Here is a 19,306-nt window from a genome sequence, read left to right as displayed (position 1 = left end):
ACATTATTCTCACAATTTTTGCTGATGTAACTTCCAATGTAATAATCAGAGGTTACATTTGCAAAAAACCATTGTGAGAATTATATCCAAGATTAGAATAGTAGTCTGAATAATCCAAATTATCAATCTTCATCTCAAAACTACTGAAACATAAGATCTAAGTTTGTCTTTAAGACATAATCCATCATACCATTTCTATTCATACAAAACATATCCTGAAGCGCCACCTGTCAGGTTTTACTTCGATACCTCATTACACTGCACATGAATGCTTGATAAACTCTTTCCTTAGTTGACAAAAGTAATGCTCAACTGGTTAGTAATATCAGAAATTCCTTGAACATCCTACATCTGCTCTTAACTTTTGCAATCACACCAGCACCTCTCTGTATTCCAAAGGTAATAAAACTATCTACTCTTAATATACTAGAAGGCCGCCCGGCATTACCTGGTCATAAAATATGCATAAATATTATATTTTAATACAGAAACTGAAACATGTACATATGAGTATTATGTTATTTCTAAACCGTTCACTTTCCATAAGTGAAAATAAAATAAAAATACTGAAGCTGAGATTAAAACCTAAAGACAGTGATTCAAGTACGATAACCATTAGACTAGCATGTTACGATCTTTAAAGGGTATTTTCAAACTACTTATTCTTAACATATAAGTAATCTGTAATGTGAACTATTCATGCATGTGCATTTGTGAAACAGCAAACAAAAATCCAATGCCTCTCATGTACCAATTTTTCAATTTTGACCCCTTAGCATTTGGTATAATATGTATAGATTTAAAAAAAAAAAAAAAAAAACTTTTTTTTAATAGATGTCTTTGTTAAAAAAATGAATGCACAATCCTATTTTAACATTAAAAGGGGTTCTATTAGGGTGACCCCCCCCCAAAAAAAAACGGGCCCCAACTCTAATTAGGCCCCATTTCTTAGTGTTTTGTCCGAATGAAATGAAACTTTGGTCATAATTAATTATTATATTCAAAACATCACATCAAAATACGAGGGTCTTTGGCCTTTTTTTCTCCATTCTACAGCATATGTTCTAGATGGCCTCTATTTAGCTTTTTTTTTTGGGAGGGGTGACCCTGTATTCTGTACAAGTTTTTGTAGAGATGTTATACTCCAGTACTCTGTTGCATAATTTTTCTGGCGGCTGATCACCAGATCACTTCAACGACACCATCCAGGACTTGATGCGTTCATCAAATTCTACGCTCTTTGGAAGTTGCACTCTTCCAGCTACATTGTCACATCCTTCATTGATATGAATGTCATCAAATTATGTGATGACGTTCATCCTCTGAAGGAAGTCAAATCCCAATGGTTTGTTGTTTACCACCAGTGTGTCAATCTTCAAGAGATGCCGGTTGGTTACTTTTAAAGTTATGCTGCCAACACTGACTTAGCAGGTATTTCCTGCCTGCTGTCAGAATCGCAATACTTTTCTAGTTTGGGTTGACAACTCACTCACAACAGATGAGAAGAAGCCAGAATCCATCAACACTATCAGATCTAACTCAGTGATTTTTACTTTCATTACAGGTACCGCTTCTTCCAGTTTATATGAAGAGAGAATAGTGCTAGCCTCTCGCGCATTGCCTTGTTTCCCGGATACTTTGATATGACACTGTTGCTGGCACTGATAACAGTGTATCTCCAAGAGGGCTCTTCTTGCATTGATTCCGGGATACTGGTAGTCTGGTAAAGTGATTGGAATCTCCACATTTGTGGCACTGCACTGTGAGTCCTGCTGGTCAGGAGTTAAAGGTGGGTCCACAGGTACCCAAAGAAGAATTCTGCATTGCCCGATAGCCACAACAACAGGCTAATCCACCTCTACCTCTACAGTCATGAGAGCTTGAGCCCTAGCAAGAATCTGTTTCAGGATCATGGGCCCCATCCTTAAAGATCCACAATCGTTTTTGAACCAAGGAGTTCTGACACAAAATTGCAACTAAGCCTTTGGTCAGAGAAGTTTTCTTCAATTAGACGTGCCACGTCCTATAGGTCACCAAAGTATTCCGCCAGTTTTAAAAGGGTCTGGCACAAAAACCACAGGGTCTGGCACAAAAACCACAGAAGGGTTTGTTTCATCTGTTTTAAATCTTACTTCTGGTCAAGGATTACCCATCGGTATATTGACAGAGCAGCACCTTTCAGCCTCCATTGTAAAACACACTTGACATTGTTAATACCACACATTTTTCACTCACGCCATGAAATTTGAGAATTAGCCAAATGTCAAATGCTTTGATTACCATTTGCGTTTGGTTATTAGCTGAGTAAGCTTCTTCTGTACAGTTTGGAAAATTATGTCTTACAACACTGGAACTCTTTGCAAGTGGGATTGTTTTCTTGATCAGCATATTTCCATATGTATGCACATATTTTATTGATGGAGGGTTACCCATCAAGCATGAATGAAATACTGTCTCTTTTTCCTTAGAGTTTGGCCTTCTTTATATTTAGTAATTCTCACCATTTCACGTGGCTCATCTCGTGCTCTTCTAGAAAACATGTCACATCTCTTGTTTTTCTTGTCTTTTCTTAGTTTCACCGCACCAGTAGCAAAGAAAACACACCTTTTACTTCTTTGAGGTGAGATTGTTTGTAGCATCACTACTATGCACCAAAAGAGAGACATTCTTCTATTTGGAAATTGTATATATATAAAGACTAGCTCCACACATGTGCAAGATTCAAAAGGATGTGCCCAATATTTTTATATATATATATATATATATATATATATATATATATATATATATATATATATATAGACGCTTCTGACGGATTTGTCAGATCTCGCTTCTGGTTCCAGTTTAGGGGAGTCAGAATTAATGTAAACAATTTTCACGCATTTAAAGAAACAAGTAGAAAAAAAAAAAAAAAAAAGATTAAATATGAAAAAAACATACTTCCTGAATCTTTTTTCTTTGGAGGTGTGGAAGGAACAGAACGTTTTATTATTTTTAATTTTTCTTCAGGTTGATCATCTAATTCAGAGTAATTGCGACCTCCATTACATGACATGATGGATTCTATAGCTGAAGAAAAATAGCAAAAAATACTATATATTCAAATTAGATAAAATAAAACACCCATTCTTAATAAAAAAAAGACTTATTCGTGGAGTAATTAAAAAAAAGGTAAATGCTCAATCATTTATTTCAAGAATTACAATTGTAAAACTTAAAGAAATTTTTTAAAAAACTTAAGAGAAAAAGTACATACACATCGGCCTAGGTCTCTGTCCAATGCCCGTGGGTTGTTGTAAACCAAGCTCTCTTTCTTCTGTCATTAGGACTTCAACAACAGTGCGGACAATAGCCTAAGAAAATAATAAAAGTTCACTTCATTTTTTAAACAGCATACTCATTAAAATAATGCATATTATGGAAAAGTAAAATAGTTTCAATTCAAATACTTTTCTCTTTAATCAATAAGAAAGGCTAAAAGAAATACTAACAACTTATAAATGAAGTGATGCTTATACATGCCATGAAATATTGTAATTATATTAAATTATTTTTGGTAATAGGATGAATGCCCATATTATTACACTCTGACCTTCACAAAGGAGGATGTAATTCCTAGGAAGATGGTATGAAAACAACAGAACAGATACTACAGTATCTCTCATACCAAAAAAAAAGGAGGAAGTAATGTCTGACAGTATGATATCATGACCACAGAACAGATATTACACTACCTTTACCTCTTAAAAAAAAAAAAAAAAAAAAAGAGTACATAATGCCTGGGAAGTAATAACGATTATGCATGAACTTTCTAGAATAAAAACACAAAAATGAAAATAAAAAATGTGAGGACAAAAGAAATGTATTTACATGTTTCAGACATTTTTTCCTGATCTTGTTTATTACTTATTTTACGTTTGTTCATTGTATCCTTCGGCCTTCTTCAGCTGTAATCGGTAACATTTTAGGAATTTCAAACTGAATCCTGTATGTAATCTCCACAGCTGTTTGACATAGTTTCATGTCATATAGTATCATGAATGTTTTCCTTTACTATGTATAGAATCCACTCTAGATTATCTTCTAAAGGGTTTAGTTCTAAATCACGAGAAGGTTGCAAACAGCAAAAAAGCACCTTCAGAAGATCAAGAATACAACAACCGAAACACAAGAAGAAATCAACTCTGAAATAAATATATTCAGAAAGATTGTTAATGTCTACTTGATTTATTGAGACAAGCACAAGTTATAAAAAATCAATTAAAAATGAAACCATGACTGATATTAAATCGTTCAAAATTTATTCTCCTCTTTATAATAAAGACCAATGTGTTTATTTGTGTATATTTCTCGTCACAAAAGGTAGTGAGTAAAAAAACTGCTAAACTAGAATCTTAGTATCACTTATGCTGATGACTGAAGCTTCAAATTCTAAAAGACTGTTCCTTCTATGTATTCATGAGTAGATGTGAATGCAAAAATGTGCATTGGCACCTGAAATCATACATTGTTTAAAGTTTATATTGTTATTAATAATTAGTATTAATTAATACTTATCACTTTTGTCCATTGCACCATCGCTCATTGCACAAGGGAACAGTTCTCTGGATATTGAAGTTTCAATTCTTAGTATAGGTGATACTAAGAATATAATAAAAATTACTTTATTCTACCCAGTTATGGCTGACATAGTAGTTTGGATTATTCAGGCTACTATTCTCATCTTGGGTGTTAGCCTGTGACATCCCTATGGTATTAATGCAGATTCCTGTGCTATATATATTATTTTTTTCTTTCTTCTATTTGTAGCTCAATTATTTACCCATCTCACTTTTTCCTTTCACTCTTCTCTCCCTCTTCACCCCCCCCCTGCCTCTCTTTATCTGTGTCTGGTTTGATATTTTACCACCCCCCCATTCACCCCTTGTCATTTCTCAATGGCTTTACAATTGACTGCTGCTGCTGCTGTTTTTTGATTTGAGTTTGTATATTTCCTAATTTATCTTCTCACTTTTTTTTTTTTTTTTTTTTTTTTCTTCCTTTGAAAATTGTAATGCCGGGTATGGGGCAGCCAAACCAGCTGCCAACATTGCCCCGCTTTTTTATTGAAACCAACCGAGAGCTCTTTTTAGTATCCTCGCTGTTCCCTTAAGTGCAATTGTCTGAATCTCTTTTGCACTTGGTTCACCAGGAATATTAGTTAGGTAGGACTTCAGGTTCTTCTTCATAAGTCCTGTGGCACCTATGATAACTGGTATGATCGATATCCCCTTTAGGTTCCAGTTTCTTTTCATATCATACATGAGACCTTGGTATTTGGTCTGTTTCTCTCTTTCAGCTCTGTTAAGACCGCCATCATTAGGAACACTCACTTCAATCAAGGTTGCAACTCTCTGACTTATTCCATATAACTATGTCAGGTTTCACAGCAGCATTTTCAAGGTAGGTGGCTGTAGGGATTACATGGTCGTAATGTATGGTATATAAATCATTTCCAACTGTTTTTTCAGGTTGATGTTCCCAGGACTTGCTGCTACACTGGATGTTTAATTTTTTACAGATGATCCAGTGGAGGTACTTGCATACTCCATCATGTCTCGCTGTATAGTAGCCGTCCCCTAGAAGAACTTTGCAACTTGATATCAGATGACCAACACTTTCCAATTCTGTGTGGCAGGATCTGCATTTATTGTCATTACTTATCCCTGCCATCTTCTTGAATGCATTGGTCATCAATCCCTGGTCTTGGGCAGCCATTTCTGTGACGTCTGATGAAATTATCAGATTGTTAACACGATTCGGTAATCAGAACATGTGTAACCAAGCATATTAAAAATGGTAATAAAAAGCATATATATATATATATATACCTACATACCTATAAAAGTGAACATGTCTGTCCGTCTGTCTGTGTACATTTCCCTACGCAATAACTGTCAATTTTAAATCTACAGACTCAAAATTTGATATACAGGGTAGTGAGATATGGGAAAATCTTTGTAATCCACTTTCGGCCAGAAATTTGGCTGTTAAGGGGTCAAAGTTCAACGATTTGACTTTTGAGAACTCTACCAAACTCCGACAATTTTGGGTATAAACAATTGAAATTTTAGATATAGGTTTCTTGGACATGGATCTAACTTAACTTTATTTGAGACCAAAACAATAAATGTTAAGGGGTCATTAATAGGGGTCAAAGTTAAAAACATTTGACCTCTGCGGTCTCTATAAAATTACTCAAACAATTTCTGGTCTAAACATTTGAAATTTTACATAAAGAGTATTCAGAGATTTAATCGGTTTAGGTTGAAAATTTGAGCTATCAATATATAAATGTATGTATGCATGTTTGCATGTCTAACTTTTGACAGAGGCGACGGATTTTCACAAGATCAGTATCATTTGAAGCTCGACCCTTCCAACGAAAAATACCGAAAAATTGGCTAAAAACATTAATTTCTTCACCCTAAACTGGGCACTTTTCTACAGGGAGGGGGTCGCTTTTTTTTTCCAATATTTTCAAAAGTCATCCCCTCTTTTCGATTGTCTAGCCTTAATTAAATTTAAACCTATGTCATTCCCGGTTTGACGGTGGTTGTAACAGCAAAGACTTCACATTTTTTTTCACGTTTTTCCTCCTTCGCGGTATAGGTTCCAGTCTGCCTTCCCACTACCACGTTTTTTTTTTTTTTTTTGCTCAACACACACCTCCAAACACCGGGCTGAAATGCTAGAATATCTATAAAAGTAAAGTGTCTGTCTGTCTGTGTACATTTCCCTACGCAATAACTGTCAATTTTCAGTCTACAAACTCGATATTTGATATACAGGATAGTGATATTTGAGAAAATCTTTGTAATCCGTTTTCGGCCAGAAATTTGGCTGTTAAGGGGTCAAAGTTCAACGATTTGACTTTTAAGAACTCTACCAAACTCCTCCGCTAATTTTAGGTATAAACAATTGAAATTTTACATATAAGTTCCTTTGACATGAGCCCAAAACAATAAATGTTAAGGGGTCATAATAGGGGTCAAAGTTTTTAAAAATGTGACTTCTGCGGTCTCTACCAAATTACTCAGGCAATTTCTGGTCTAAACAGTTTAAATTTTACATAAAAGGTATTCAGAGATAGGACAAGCTTTTTAATTAGTTTGGGTCGAAAATTTGATCTATCAATATATAAATGTATGTATGTTTGCATGCCTGCCTAAAACTTTCGACAGAGGCGACGGATTTTCACAAGATCAGTATCGTTTTGAAGCTCGACCCTTCAGACGACAAATACCGAAAAATTGGCTAAAAGCATTAATTTTTTCACCCTCAACTGGGCACTTTTCTACAGAGAGGAGGGGGTTGCTTTTTTCGCCAATATTTTCAAGTCATCCCCTCTTTTCGATTGTCTAGGATTCATTTAAACCTACGTCACTTCCGGTTTGGCGGTGGTCGTAATAGCAAAGATGTCACATTTTTTCCACATTCTTTTTCTCCTTCGCAGTACGGGTTTGAGCCTACCTTCCTACTACCACTTTTTCTTTTTTTTATCAACACACACGGGCAACGCTGGGCACCCATGCTATGTATATATAAGAAATAAAAAAATCATATTGAATGCAGTGTTTACCTGCTACAAGTAAGGGTAAACTTCAATCTAAAATACCAGTATTTATATATTGATACATTAATCCAAACCAAATAAAAAAGGTCAATACAAATACAATAAAGAATAGAGCTTATAAGAGAAAAGAAATTAAAATTGTAAATTAAAATTTACAATTAAATTTATTATTCAACAGAATAATACAGGACTTTGAACATTGTTTGCAGGAATATTCTGTCAAATAATAAATTGAATTGTAAATTTTAATTTACATTTTGTTTTTCTTTTCTCATATATATGTGTGTGTTTTGTTCAAATCTATTATTTATAATTATTGGTTTCCATATTGTAATTCTATACTAGCCCAGTGTCACAATATTTTTCATTTATTTCATTTTTCTTAAAAAATATAATATACATATATATATATATATATATATATAAAACATTATAACATTATTTTTAAGATAGAACTCTTGATTTTAAAAGATAATGGAAGGTTTAAATAATTATATAAAAACAAACTTCCTAAATTGTTATCGGATCGTTACCACCATTTATAATTATTTTTAGTTACTGTAAGCTTTTTTAAACTATTTTGTAGATGCTTTTTTTGGGAGAAACAAAGATTCATACTAAATAAATTTTCCAAAGATTAAAGGATTAAAGCTATAAAAGAAATAGTTTACAATTACAATTCACAACCAGTAACATTTGTATAAAAATAGAAAACTACTTTACCTCATCAACCTGTGTCCATGGCTTGGACGGAGCTCTCATTCTACGGATGAACAAACTGAACCATTTTTGACGTAACTGAAGTGCTAATGTTGCACACTGATATAAGGTAAAAAGAAAATGTATTGTGTTCAATAAATTAAAAATTACTAGCAATAAAAATGGCTGAAACATAATTACAATAATAACTAAATTAAGCTTAATTTTTTCTTTTACTAGGGTCAACACTGACAAAAACCTAAAGCTATTTGAGAAAAAACTATGCTATTAACTGTACTTCTGTGTATTGTTATTTAAAGTAACCTTGTAATGTGATTTTCTAATGAACACAGATGACTATCAATTGAAAAACAGCAGTGTTTATTATGAAGTGTCTCTTATTAAAGAATATACTTGGTCATATAAAATATATTATATAATGAAATAGTAGAATTCATACGTTCACTACATAAATAAGATAGATTACAAAATTATGTAATTTAGTGCACAGGCAGAATTAAATTTGGATTTAGGAGATGCAATGCTATTTAGGTGTGAAATTGAAAATCTGACTGATTTTTTCTTTATTAAAGTCAATATTAAGCAACTATTTAACTATGAACTGTTCATTAATTCCACTAGTATGTATTTACAAATAAAGGTTATATAAAATACTTACTTCTGGTTCAACATAGAAGGATAACCATTCATCTAATTGAAGGCAAGACGTTTTACTATCATCGCCATCTTCACCTCCACTGTCACTGCCATTATCAGAGACATTGATACCAACAAAATCAGGAACCTTTCTTTCATCTTTAGATAGAAGGAAAATAGTGCATGAGTTAACAATTACATTTTCTATTATAGTTGTTCGTATGAATAATAACATCAATATGCTCACAATGAAAGAAACACACTTTTGTTACAAAAGACTGACATAGTTTACTAGATGTTTATAAATAATGTAGTTTTCTTATGCATTGTGCCATAAAAATAACTTCTTTGAAATCAGGTTTATTTATTTTAGTATATGATTAAAAGAAACAAGATTACCTGAAACGACATTAGCCTCAGCTTCTTTGATAATCTCTGGAGATAATTTGGCAGGTCCAGCAAATAAGGCGACAGTGATAGGAGATATCATGGTGCAACAACGAACAGATGCCAATCTATTATTACGACTCATCTCTTCATAGACAATCCATTCTGATGGGAAGTAACTGATATTTTTATTCCGAGAACCTGCCGAGGGATTAGGACTTAACACAGACAGATTGTGAATGCGAACTTTGGTTTCTTTGCTGAAATACAAAACAGTAAGCCACAAAGTAAACTTTGGTAAAATTAGATTGTGCATTCTGCAATTATTCCAAGTAGAATTAAATTTAAAACAAGTGAAGCATGCATGGTCCGCCTCGAGTGCAGTGAACAAAGCATAAAAAAAATGACTAAGTTCAGCAATTTAGCCACAAAGGTCCCCAGGGGACGTCAAATCCTAGTGAAAATGAACAAACAGTGTAGTTTAGGCTATAAAATATGTAAACTTATGTTCTGCATCATGCAAAAAAGAGAAATGACCAAGTCCATCATTTGCCGCCCCCCCCCCCATTTAGCCCCAAAAGTCCCCAAGGACTTAACATATTTAAATTTGAGTTCAGCACCATGCAAAACTGCTAAATAGATATACACAGAAAATTTGGGGAAAATATGGTAAAACAGTCGCAAAAATTGAGTGTTTTTATTAGCCCTAAAAGAGCCCCTGGGGCACAGCTAATAGTTATTGCGAAGTACATAGAAGTCAGTTAGTTACAACTTTTTAGAAAGTTTTATAAAAATCCAAGGCATCAATTTTTTTTTAATAAGCAAAAAAGTGTCAATTTTAGTCATTTTAACTCAAAAGGAGGACAAAAGGAGTTTTCCTGGAAAATCCGTTCTGTTACTCTTTTACTCATATCCTGTTTAATGTTTGTGCAAAATTTTTAAAAATTCCAAGGCGTAGTTATTGAGAAAAGTGCGGATGGACAAACGGACAAGTGTGAATTTACAGTTCTACCCTCCTTTTGTCGGGGGACCAAAAAGAAAATAAAACAGAATTACAGGTTATCTAAAAAATTGAAAATATAATTTTTTTTATTCAATTTCCAGAGAAACAAGATGCTCATAGTCAGTCTTCATATAACGTAATCACATTAACATAGTATTTCTCATAAGATCACAAAAGTTAAGCAACATTACGCTTGGTCATTACTAGATAGGTGAACATTTGAGAATACTCTATGCAATATGTCATCTAATCCGACAACCATATACTTGTAACTAGGAGTTGCTTGTGAATTTGATCTCTAGAAACCGATTCATTCTTCCAAGTGTGAATAGCATTTCAGGTATCAGGTCAAGTAATGACCATTGTGAGCTCTAAACAATTTAAATGTTATTTTTCATATATTATAATGAACATTAACTGGATACCAATTTCATAGGTTCATCTTTAAAAATAAAGATGATTTTTCACCCATTAAATTTGTAATTGATAGGGTTTCTTTACTATAAGCTTAATAAAAGTTTTTTTCCTTAGTCATTAGTCGATATTTTTAATAAACTATTTCTTTTCAACCAATTTCATTAATGTTAATATTTACTACTGATCAGTACTTTTACTTATTTTATCAGATTTAGGAAGGGCTGCAGTGTTAGATAATAACATGATTTGTCTAAGGAACATGAATGTAGACATGTAATGCAGACTCCTTGTGAAGACTGAGACAACTGAAATAAATTTGTATTTTAAAAATATAAAATGTTTTTCTGTGGTTTCACAAAAGAAAAAAATAACAGGTGTCTCAATCGGTTAACTTGTTGGTCATTGCATGTTTCATCACAGAGCCCAGCAGTGAAAACAGAAGAAGTCCTGGATAAAGAAAAGGTATGAAGCATCTATAATCTTCTTCCATAGATATCATTTCTCTGCTATGTAACATAAATTAATTTACGTTTATATCATCCTCTCATTGCTACCACAAAATGTAACAGAATTTTCATTCATACAGTCAGATATCCTAACACTACGACTGAAATCACTGGGTACTAATGTAATGTCAGAAGTTTTTTGCTATTCACCCTCTCATTGGCTATTACTCTCGTTATGAAAAGTGGCTGACCTACATTCAATTCTGAAAGTGAGAAAGGGAAGAAGAGAGAAAAAGAGTACTGAAAGGGGAAAAAATACAGTTTTGTTAATACATTTAACAGCTTTGCATTTCATACTTGTCCTCACAAGTCAATAGGTTTTCACCCCTTGCTATGGACAAAAGTTGTAAGTTTGAATCTAATGCAAGGCATTATTATTTTTATTCAGATTTTGTCTCAAAAACATTTCAGATTACAATGTTAAGCAGAGTCTTTAGTTTCACTATTATTTTTTTTCGCTAATTGCTAAACATCTCTGCTAGTTTAGTAAAAAAAAAAAAAAAAAAAAAGATTATTTTGTAAACATGTGTGAATAATTTCTGCATAAACATGCTTAATAATATGAGCAGTAACATTTTTAAATATGTTTGAAGATCATTTGATTTGAATTAACAGGTTTTAAAAAATTAATAGAAATGAAAATGAGAAATTCTTAAATTTTAAGGACTATAAAAGGATATATTAACACTGAAAAAAGTATATAACAGGTCTCAGCAGAAATAAAATTCTTTCAAGTAAACAATTACAGATCAAAAATAGAAAACCTTTTAGAAGAAATAAAAAAAATATTTAACAGAAATATATTTTTTTCTCTTCTAATCTTTATTGTAAGCATTAAAAGAGAAAAGAAGTTCATTTAGCTTCAAAACAGTAACTTTACGTGATAGAAAACGATATCTTGGATGCAACAAAAATGTGCACTTACGCTGCCGATAATTGACCAATCGTTCGGTCGACACGGATAATATTTGGATACAACCCTGCACATAATGCAGCTTTCACGACATACCACTTTTCAGAATTTACGTTCAGATCACGAATATCTCCTCCACCACGAGCTCTCACAAATCCAGAAGCACGTAGTTGACCAAGTAGTTGTGCTCTGATTAAGAAATAAACAATGAGAAAAATCACAAAAAACTGATTAATTAGAGGAAAATCAAGAAGTGAATTCAATGCTTTGGTGCTTATTTATAATAACACTTCAAAAACGAAAACATACAGAAAAATCTTTATAATGTACATACTCATCATGAAACAAAGATGTCATATTCAAAAAATCACGTAAATTGATCAAGCAGTTTTTATGGAGGAGGCCAGGCGCAGCAATACTGTTTTAAATTTTGATAAAATTCATCTGTGACAATTCAATTAGACTACAGAGATTTTATTTGTATTCAAAATAATTCAAACTTTTTTATTAATAAAAAAAATGGTAAAATTTGATTTTCTTGATTAAAAAAAAATTACTTCATATAATTTTTAGAATATGACATCTTTGTTCCATGATGAGTACATATATCAAAGATTTTTCTGTATTTTTGCTTTTTTAATCAAATGTAATTCTAAATAAGAACCAATGCTTTTAATAAGATTTTTGTTAAAATTCTTACTCTTATTAAAGATTTAGAAAAATACATGTTATCAAATTACATAAGACAAAATGAAAACATTACTTGAGGATAATAAACCCACCTCATACCAACAATCATTTCCATTGATGCAGAAGATATGAAATTTTGTTCACAAAATGCTCTCTCCCAGCCTTCAGTCCTGGCTTTTTGCCATGCCTAAAAAAAAAACAAAAGAAAAGAAAATGACATACTTAGATACTTAGAATATAAAAAACTTTATCTATCAAGTTATATTGACTTTTGTTTTTATACTAATGATTTATTGCTTAACAAGCTGAAAAGGTACTTGAGGATAACGGTTAATGAGATTATCAATTGAATGATAGAACATTACTATGAATAGATTGAAAACAATGTTTGGTTAATTCAGAAGATGACTTGACATACTTATTGAGATTAGTCTTGAGAATGATCATATTATAATTTGTAGTGAAGCAATCCCACAGAAATGTGTTCCCCATATTGGAAGTTTAGTTTGATTTTAGGTGTACTGAGGAAGAAAAGAAAGTTCTCTGCAGTGTTGGTAGATGATGAGTTCTAGCTGTGAAGGTTTTACAAGTTGAAGCTCAGTTGAACACTTACCATGGAAATACTGATAGCGTAAAGATACACTAGCAATATTTCAGTGAAGACCAGTTGAAAAAGAGCAATGGAAAATACTAACATAGATGTTTTGACTAACAATTGTAATTTTCATTAAGAATAATTTTTTTTTTTTAATGTTATATAGTAATTACATCTTTTTTTTACATTGTTTTTGTAGACTACATTACCATGTTGAAAAAATCCAAACTTAGTTTTATTTTTCAAATTTCTTACTACAGATGGTTGCAGGGTTTAAAGGTATAAGGCTGGACTCAGAGGATTTCAAAAATTCTGGCTCCCTATTTTAAACTCTTCTAATATTGAGTCTACTGATGATTGCTCACATATTAAAAACTCTGACTTCCAACTCCTAGTCTAACTCCATCTAAAGCTCCAACTGTCCAATATTGCATACAATGCTGATTTTCTGGCAACTGATTGTGTGTCCAAACAAATCATAAGAAATTTGAGAATCCTATCATTGCTAGACTAATTTACTTGGCCAACAGACAACTTCAGCTGTAGCACACCATTAATTTGTTTGTTTACACTGCATCTATTGGTGGTAGTTTCTGTTTTCAGATAAAATTTAATTTTGTTTAAATTTAAAACTACTTATGCTTCAGATGCAAATTCAAGAGGTAGCTGTGGTGTTGACCTAAAGTCTATTTCTATCAAACAAAAACGTAAACTTAAATGTAAAGCTTGCTTAGGTTTCTATCAATTTCTGATGGTTTTAAGACATGATAGATGCATAACTAGTATGTTAGAGATGTATTGATGAATTATTATTAGTGAAAGCAAATGGTTTGGCAAAATGGTTAATCCGACATGACTCTGGAACCAAGTGTGCCAGAAAAACAATGTTGCATCTGTATTAGTACAAAAAAAAAAAAAAAAGCAGTTCTTTTCATTAAATCAAACTTACCTGAAAAGCTCGAAGTAAAGCCATATGATCACTAAATGTGTTGGCAGCAAAGTTTTTTCGGGATAAAGCAGCTGCTCTTTTTTGACAAGGCTGGGCTGGGAGCACAACTGCATAAAGAAAACAAAAAAAGATGTATATTTCAATAACTAGGAAGGCCAAGTAAATGAGGAAAACAAAATATAATTGAAAAGAAAGTAATATTTACATGGATCTTTGTTGGCCAGAGAACAGACTATAGTAAGGACTGGATCTAAACATTTTAGTACAACGGCATATAAAACCATTTTACCATAGGACGGAGCAACTGGTAGATCTGCTAAATGATGACCCATTTCAGTCAAATCTTCCCATGGGTCCAAAGCATCAATTTGCTATTAAAATAAAAAATGAAAAATACAATTATGAACTTATTTCATAATTGTGTATACTTTTAAACTTATAATATCTTCATAAATTATTATTAGAGCGAATACATTTATGTAAATTTGCTAAAAAGAAATTTTTTTTTCAATGAATATAAAGACTGAATAATGCAGATATTATTCTAAAAAATAGTAAAGAATGCTGAGAATACGTACATTTTATAAATCTAATATATAAAAGGCTATACGTCTGTGTCTCCATATTTTCAAACTATCTCTTCTGAAACTTACAAAATTGCAGAGCGGTGCTAGGGGCCCTCAAATGATTGGATTTTTCATGGACTGTTTTTTTTATGAGTTTTTAGCCAGTTAAAATAGTTTTAAGGAGTCAAAAATGGGCCAAAATTGAAAAAAGTTATACATTTTGTACATTCATCTTAGTTTATTTTTCATTTTTAATCAGTGTATAGGCATGTCACGTTGGTAACGTCACCAGCTGTGAATACTAGTCTTGATTTCCGTTTTGATTCTAGCTGATGGCATTCCAATACTTTTTCTACTTTTGAAATCATAACTATTACAATATATATGAAATCTGGACAAATTAGAATAACATATTTAAGCATATTTTACAACCGGGCAAATCCTTACTATATATTGGGTTCAATAGAATGTAATAATACGAAATCTGCATTAACCAAAATATCATATTTAAGCATGCTTTACGATCGGGCAATGCAGGGCAGCCTGCTAATATACATATATACAAATGCTATTACGTGATTGTGAACAGACAGGAATAGGAATTTATTATAATATATCTTTGCCTTTTTAATTTTTTAAAGTAATTCACAATCATGACAGTAAAATATTGAATTTTTTCAGTTATACTTAACTTGCAATATTGCCAATAAGAAATCAACCGTTACTATTGTCGTACTTTAGATAATATTCTCAACCCAAACTCCCAGGCAATACCAAGAGCCATACTAGTTACATATAAGTAATTCTCAGTGAGCATAAAAAATACTGGAACTTATTTTAATAAGACCTACACTGTTAGTGAAATTATACCAGCTTATGCAGATTCTGAAAACGAACAAATTTCAAATATTTTAAAATTCTCCACTAAAACTCTTAAAAAAAGAAAAACAAAATCCAGTTGTGCTAACTTCTATTTTCATCCAATTTGTCCATTCAATAGAATTTTTTTGAAAAATTCTATTGAAGTATTTATGGGTCAGGTCTATTACACTTTTTAAAAAATCCAACAGTAACAAGATGAGATTAGTGAATAGCTAGTTTAGAATAAACCACTAATGAAGACAAGAAACCATGTAATAAAAAGACAAATGATCATAGAAATGTAATTGTTTGAGGAGTGTGGAAAACGCAATTTTCTGTTAGAATTTTTTTGTATGATATCTGTCAAAAGGCAATGAGAATCTGATAACTAAATAGCTCTGCAATGTGTGTGAAATAACTTATCAGAAATTTGATAAACAATGTTGTAAGTTTGAAGCAAAAGAGATTTTTTTTTTTAAGAAAAACAGACAGAACAGCAGAGGACAGATGGCGATCGTAAAAGATTAAGTTAAAGTTTGCACAGAATAGACAAGGCTTCCAGATGATGATAGACATAAATATACCAAACTGTTGTTACTGATTGCTGGTTAAATGCATCAAATGAATTGCGAGCAAATAAAAAATAGGAACTCTTTCACACTTATCAAATGATTACGAAAAAGTCATTTCTGTTTTACAATGAATGATAGTCTTTGTTTTATTATTTTTCTTTGTCTTTGGTGATAAGCAACAGAGTATTAGTCAAATGAAAGCCATTCTTCAAGCACCTTTCCAGTTATTTTTTTTTGTGTTTTATATAAGTGAGGAAAATTATAATCTCTCACCTCACACACCATAATGAACACTTCTAAATACTTCTAGAGTGTAGAGTTGGATTTTTCATATAATATAAAAATTAAACATTTATTCTGTTTTAGACATTTTTGGAGATAACCTATTATGTAAAGGACAGTTTGTGAGTGTCCAGTTAAAACTCAGAAACTATGCAAAATACATCCACAACGCGGATATATTCTTTATCATTGCTTCAAAGAGAATATAGACATATATTTACAATATTCATTCTTTCGGATATCACCAATTACCGAATTAATCAGGGAGAGGGGAGGGTAATCATTTAGAGCAATTGTTTTCCATCAACTTAAGTGTGAAATTCACTTTTTTTGTCTTTGACTAGGATTAAAGTGTAGTATTTTTCTGTATTAATTCGGAGGAGATGAATCTTTCTTGATTGGAGAGAGACAGAGAGAGGAATGAGAAAAGTTCTAAATGCACATATTTTTTAACTATTTTAGTTGTCTATGGCCCCAGCCAACACCATATAGCCATGCTAGTATATTCTAAAAACCAAGTGGCAATAATTAATATTTCTTTATGAATTTCAAAATTGCAAAAGATTTTGAGGAATTTGTTTTGGAGTATAATAATAATAATGATCACAAATCTTTCAGCAGATTTTACATGTGGAAAATACTGTGTCCATCTGTTATTAAATATATATTTAAATATATATATATACGTTTGTGTGTGTTGGGGTGGAGAGGGCTCCCGTAAGCCGTGGTGAAGGCAACCTTTCTAGGAGAAGCAAATCTCTGATTAAAAAAAACCATAAAACTGGAGACCAGTACACGCATTAAGCTGGTCTGCAGTTTAACTTGTTGCTAGCTATCTTGCTCTTGCTTGTTGCTGGATTTCAACATTTTGAACCGAGAGAGAGACTTAGCTGTCGTACAAAGCTAAGACTCTGTAACATCATCTGTGTACAGATACTCCCTCAGGCATTTGTCTATCAAAATGGTCCTATAGCGATGGAAGTCATTTTTGGGCTCATGGACTTTAAGTGTCTGAGAAAGTGGCACTCGTCTAACAAGACATTGCAATCATCATAGTATTTTTATAGATCTTACAATATCCAAGTACATTTTCTTTGAATAGGATAACATGATATCTATGAATGGGGATACAAGAATTAACAAAATAAACATACCTTTAATAATTGAACTGCATTTCTGATAATTAGAAAACCAGGGGCTTGAGGTGCTTTAGAAAGAAATTCAGTAATGGATGTTTGTACAGGGGCTAATAACTTTGTTTGCAAACACAATTCCTGTATGCAAAAAAAAAAAAAAAAAAAAAAAAAAAAAAAAAAAAAAAAAACAATTACAAAATAAATAAAAACCGTCTGCAATATATTTTATCAAAATAAATATCACTAAAATGTACGTGTTAGTAGTTGACATATTACAATTTTAAGGTTTTGGTTATGACACTTATTTCTGGAGCTGAAATCAAAGATTTTTATCAACAATTATAGTAAAAAAAAAGAAAAGAATATATATATTTTTGGTACTTGTACAGTTTAATCAAAACATTAAAAAATGAAAATATCGGGAAAAAAGTTTAAATTGTACGTATTCCGTATCCGTTATGGAATGGAATTTCTCAAAAAACAAAATTTCACTTAATTTCATCAACTAGTTTTTGTTTTACAGCGAAAAAATAATTTATTATGATACCGAGCAAAAGGTTCGATTTTTAGGAAGAAAAGCTAGTATTAAAGATGGGAGGGAGTGTCGGCGCTTTAACTGGAGTTATCTCCTGTGGCGTTTCTAAACTCTAAACAAAAATTAAAAAATCCAACGTGCTGTCATAAAAACGTGTTTTTCTGCTGTAAAAAAAAAAAAAAAAAAAAAAAACTATTCAATCAAATTAAATTAAATTTCTTTTCTGAGATCTTCAGTTCAGAACGAATACATACAATATAACCTTTTTTCGATATTTTCATTTTTTAATGTCTTGATTAAACTGTACAAGTACCATATTTTTGTAGTTAATGTTATGAGAAATGATATGGAATCACAGGGTTTTTTTAAGTATTGCTAATCAAGTATCAATTTATGACTAAAAACTTTTTGTTTTTATAAAAATCATAAAATACAAAAGCTTTTACACATAATACACATTTTCTTCAATGTAGATGGCATAGATTCTTGAAAATTATTGTCAATGTGACTGAAGAGATACTTATCTTTATATTATTTGGTAGCATTTTTGAAAAGATTGTTAATGATAAGCATTGGAGAAGTGAAAAAGAATAATTCTGATGAATTAGCAAATAAAATAAATCATAGACAATATGCCACAAGAAATCATGTTACACAATGTCAATCACTGTCAGCAACTCAAAATGCTCAAAATTATATTCTCTCGTATATCACTGCTGGCAGCTTAACGCCAAGTAGTAGGTCACTTAAAATAGGGAGGAGATTAGTCAATAACGACTCATTTCTAGTAGGCAGCAGAAGCAAATTGGCAACGTACAGAAAAAATTGGAAGTCATTCACAAAATGTCTAACCTCAAAATGAGAAGAAAAATAAAAATAATGCTAATACAATAATGCCATAGGTTTTACATAGCAAAAAATAA

General features: G+C 31.8%; 1 protein-coding gene across 1 annotated transcript in view; it reads right to left on the bottom strand.

Annotated features, from left to right (window-relative positions):
* LOC145276923 (3'-5' RNA helicase YTHDC2-like) overlaps positions 1 to 19,306 on the bottom strand; it is a 101,008-nt gene that overhangs the window by 19,146 nt on the left and 62,556 nt on the right. Inside the window, exons 20-29 of the mRNA XM_080128396.1 lie at positions 17,867 to 17,986; positions 14,637 to 14,802; positions 14,432 to 14,538; positions 12,980 to 13,074; positions 12,210 to 12,386; positions 9,371 to 9,618; positions 8,994 to 9,130; positions 8,339 to 8,434; positions 3,257 to 3,353; positions 2,941 to 3,069 (exon numbers count right to left, since the gene is read on the bottom strand). Of these exons, the coding sequence (XP_079984522.1) occupies positions 2,941 to 3,069; positions 3,257 to 3,353; positions 8,339 to 8,434; positions 8,994 to 9,130; positions 9,371 to 9,618; positions 12,210 to 12,386; positions 12,980 to 13,074; positions 14,432 to 14,538; positions 14,637 to 14,802; positions 17,867 to 17,986 (1,372 nt within the window). The remainder of the gene's footprint in view (positions 1 to 2,940; positions 3,070 to 3,256; positions 3,354 to 8,338; positions 8,435 to 8,993; positions 9,131 to 9,370; positions 9,619 to 12,209; positions 12,387 to 12,979; positions 13,075 to 14,431; positions 14,539 to 14,636; positions 14,803 to 17,866; positions 17,987 to 19,306) is intronic.

The sequence above is a fragment of the Euprymna scolopes genome, chromosome 5 (genome assembly GCF_053919585.1).
Source record: "Euprymna scolopes isolate OS-2025 chromosome 5, ASM5391958v1, whole genome shotgun sequence".
In the NCBI taxonomy this organism is placed as follows: Eukaryota; Metazoa; Mollusca; class Cephalopoda; order Sepiida; family Sepiolidae; genus Euprymna; species Euprymna scolopes.
The sequence above is the reverse complement of the archived record's forward strand: the minus strand, read 5'-3'. Positions and strand labels throughout refer to the sequence as shown.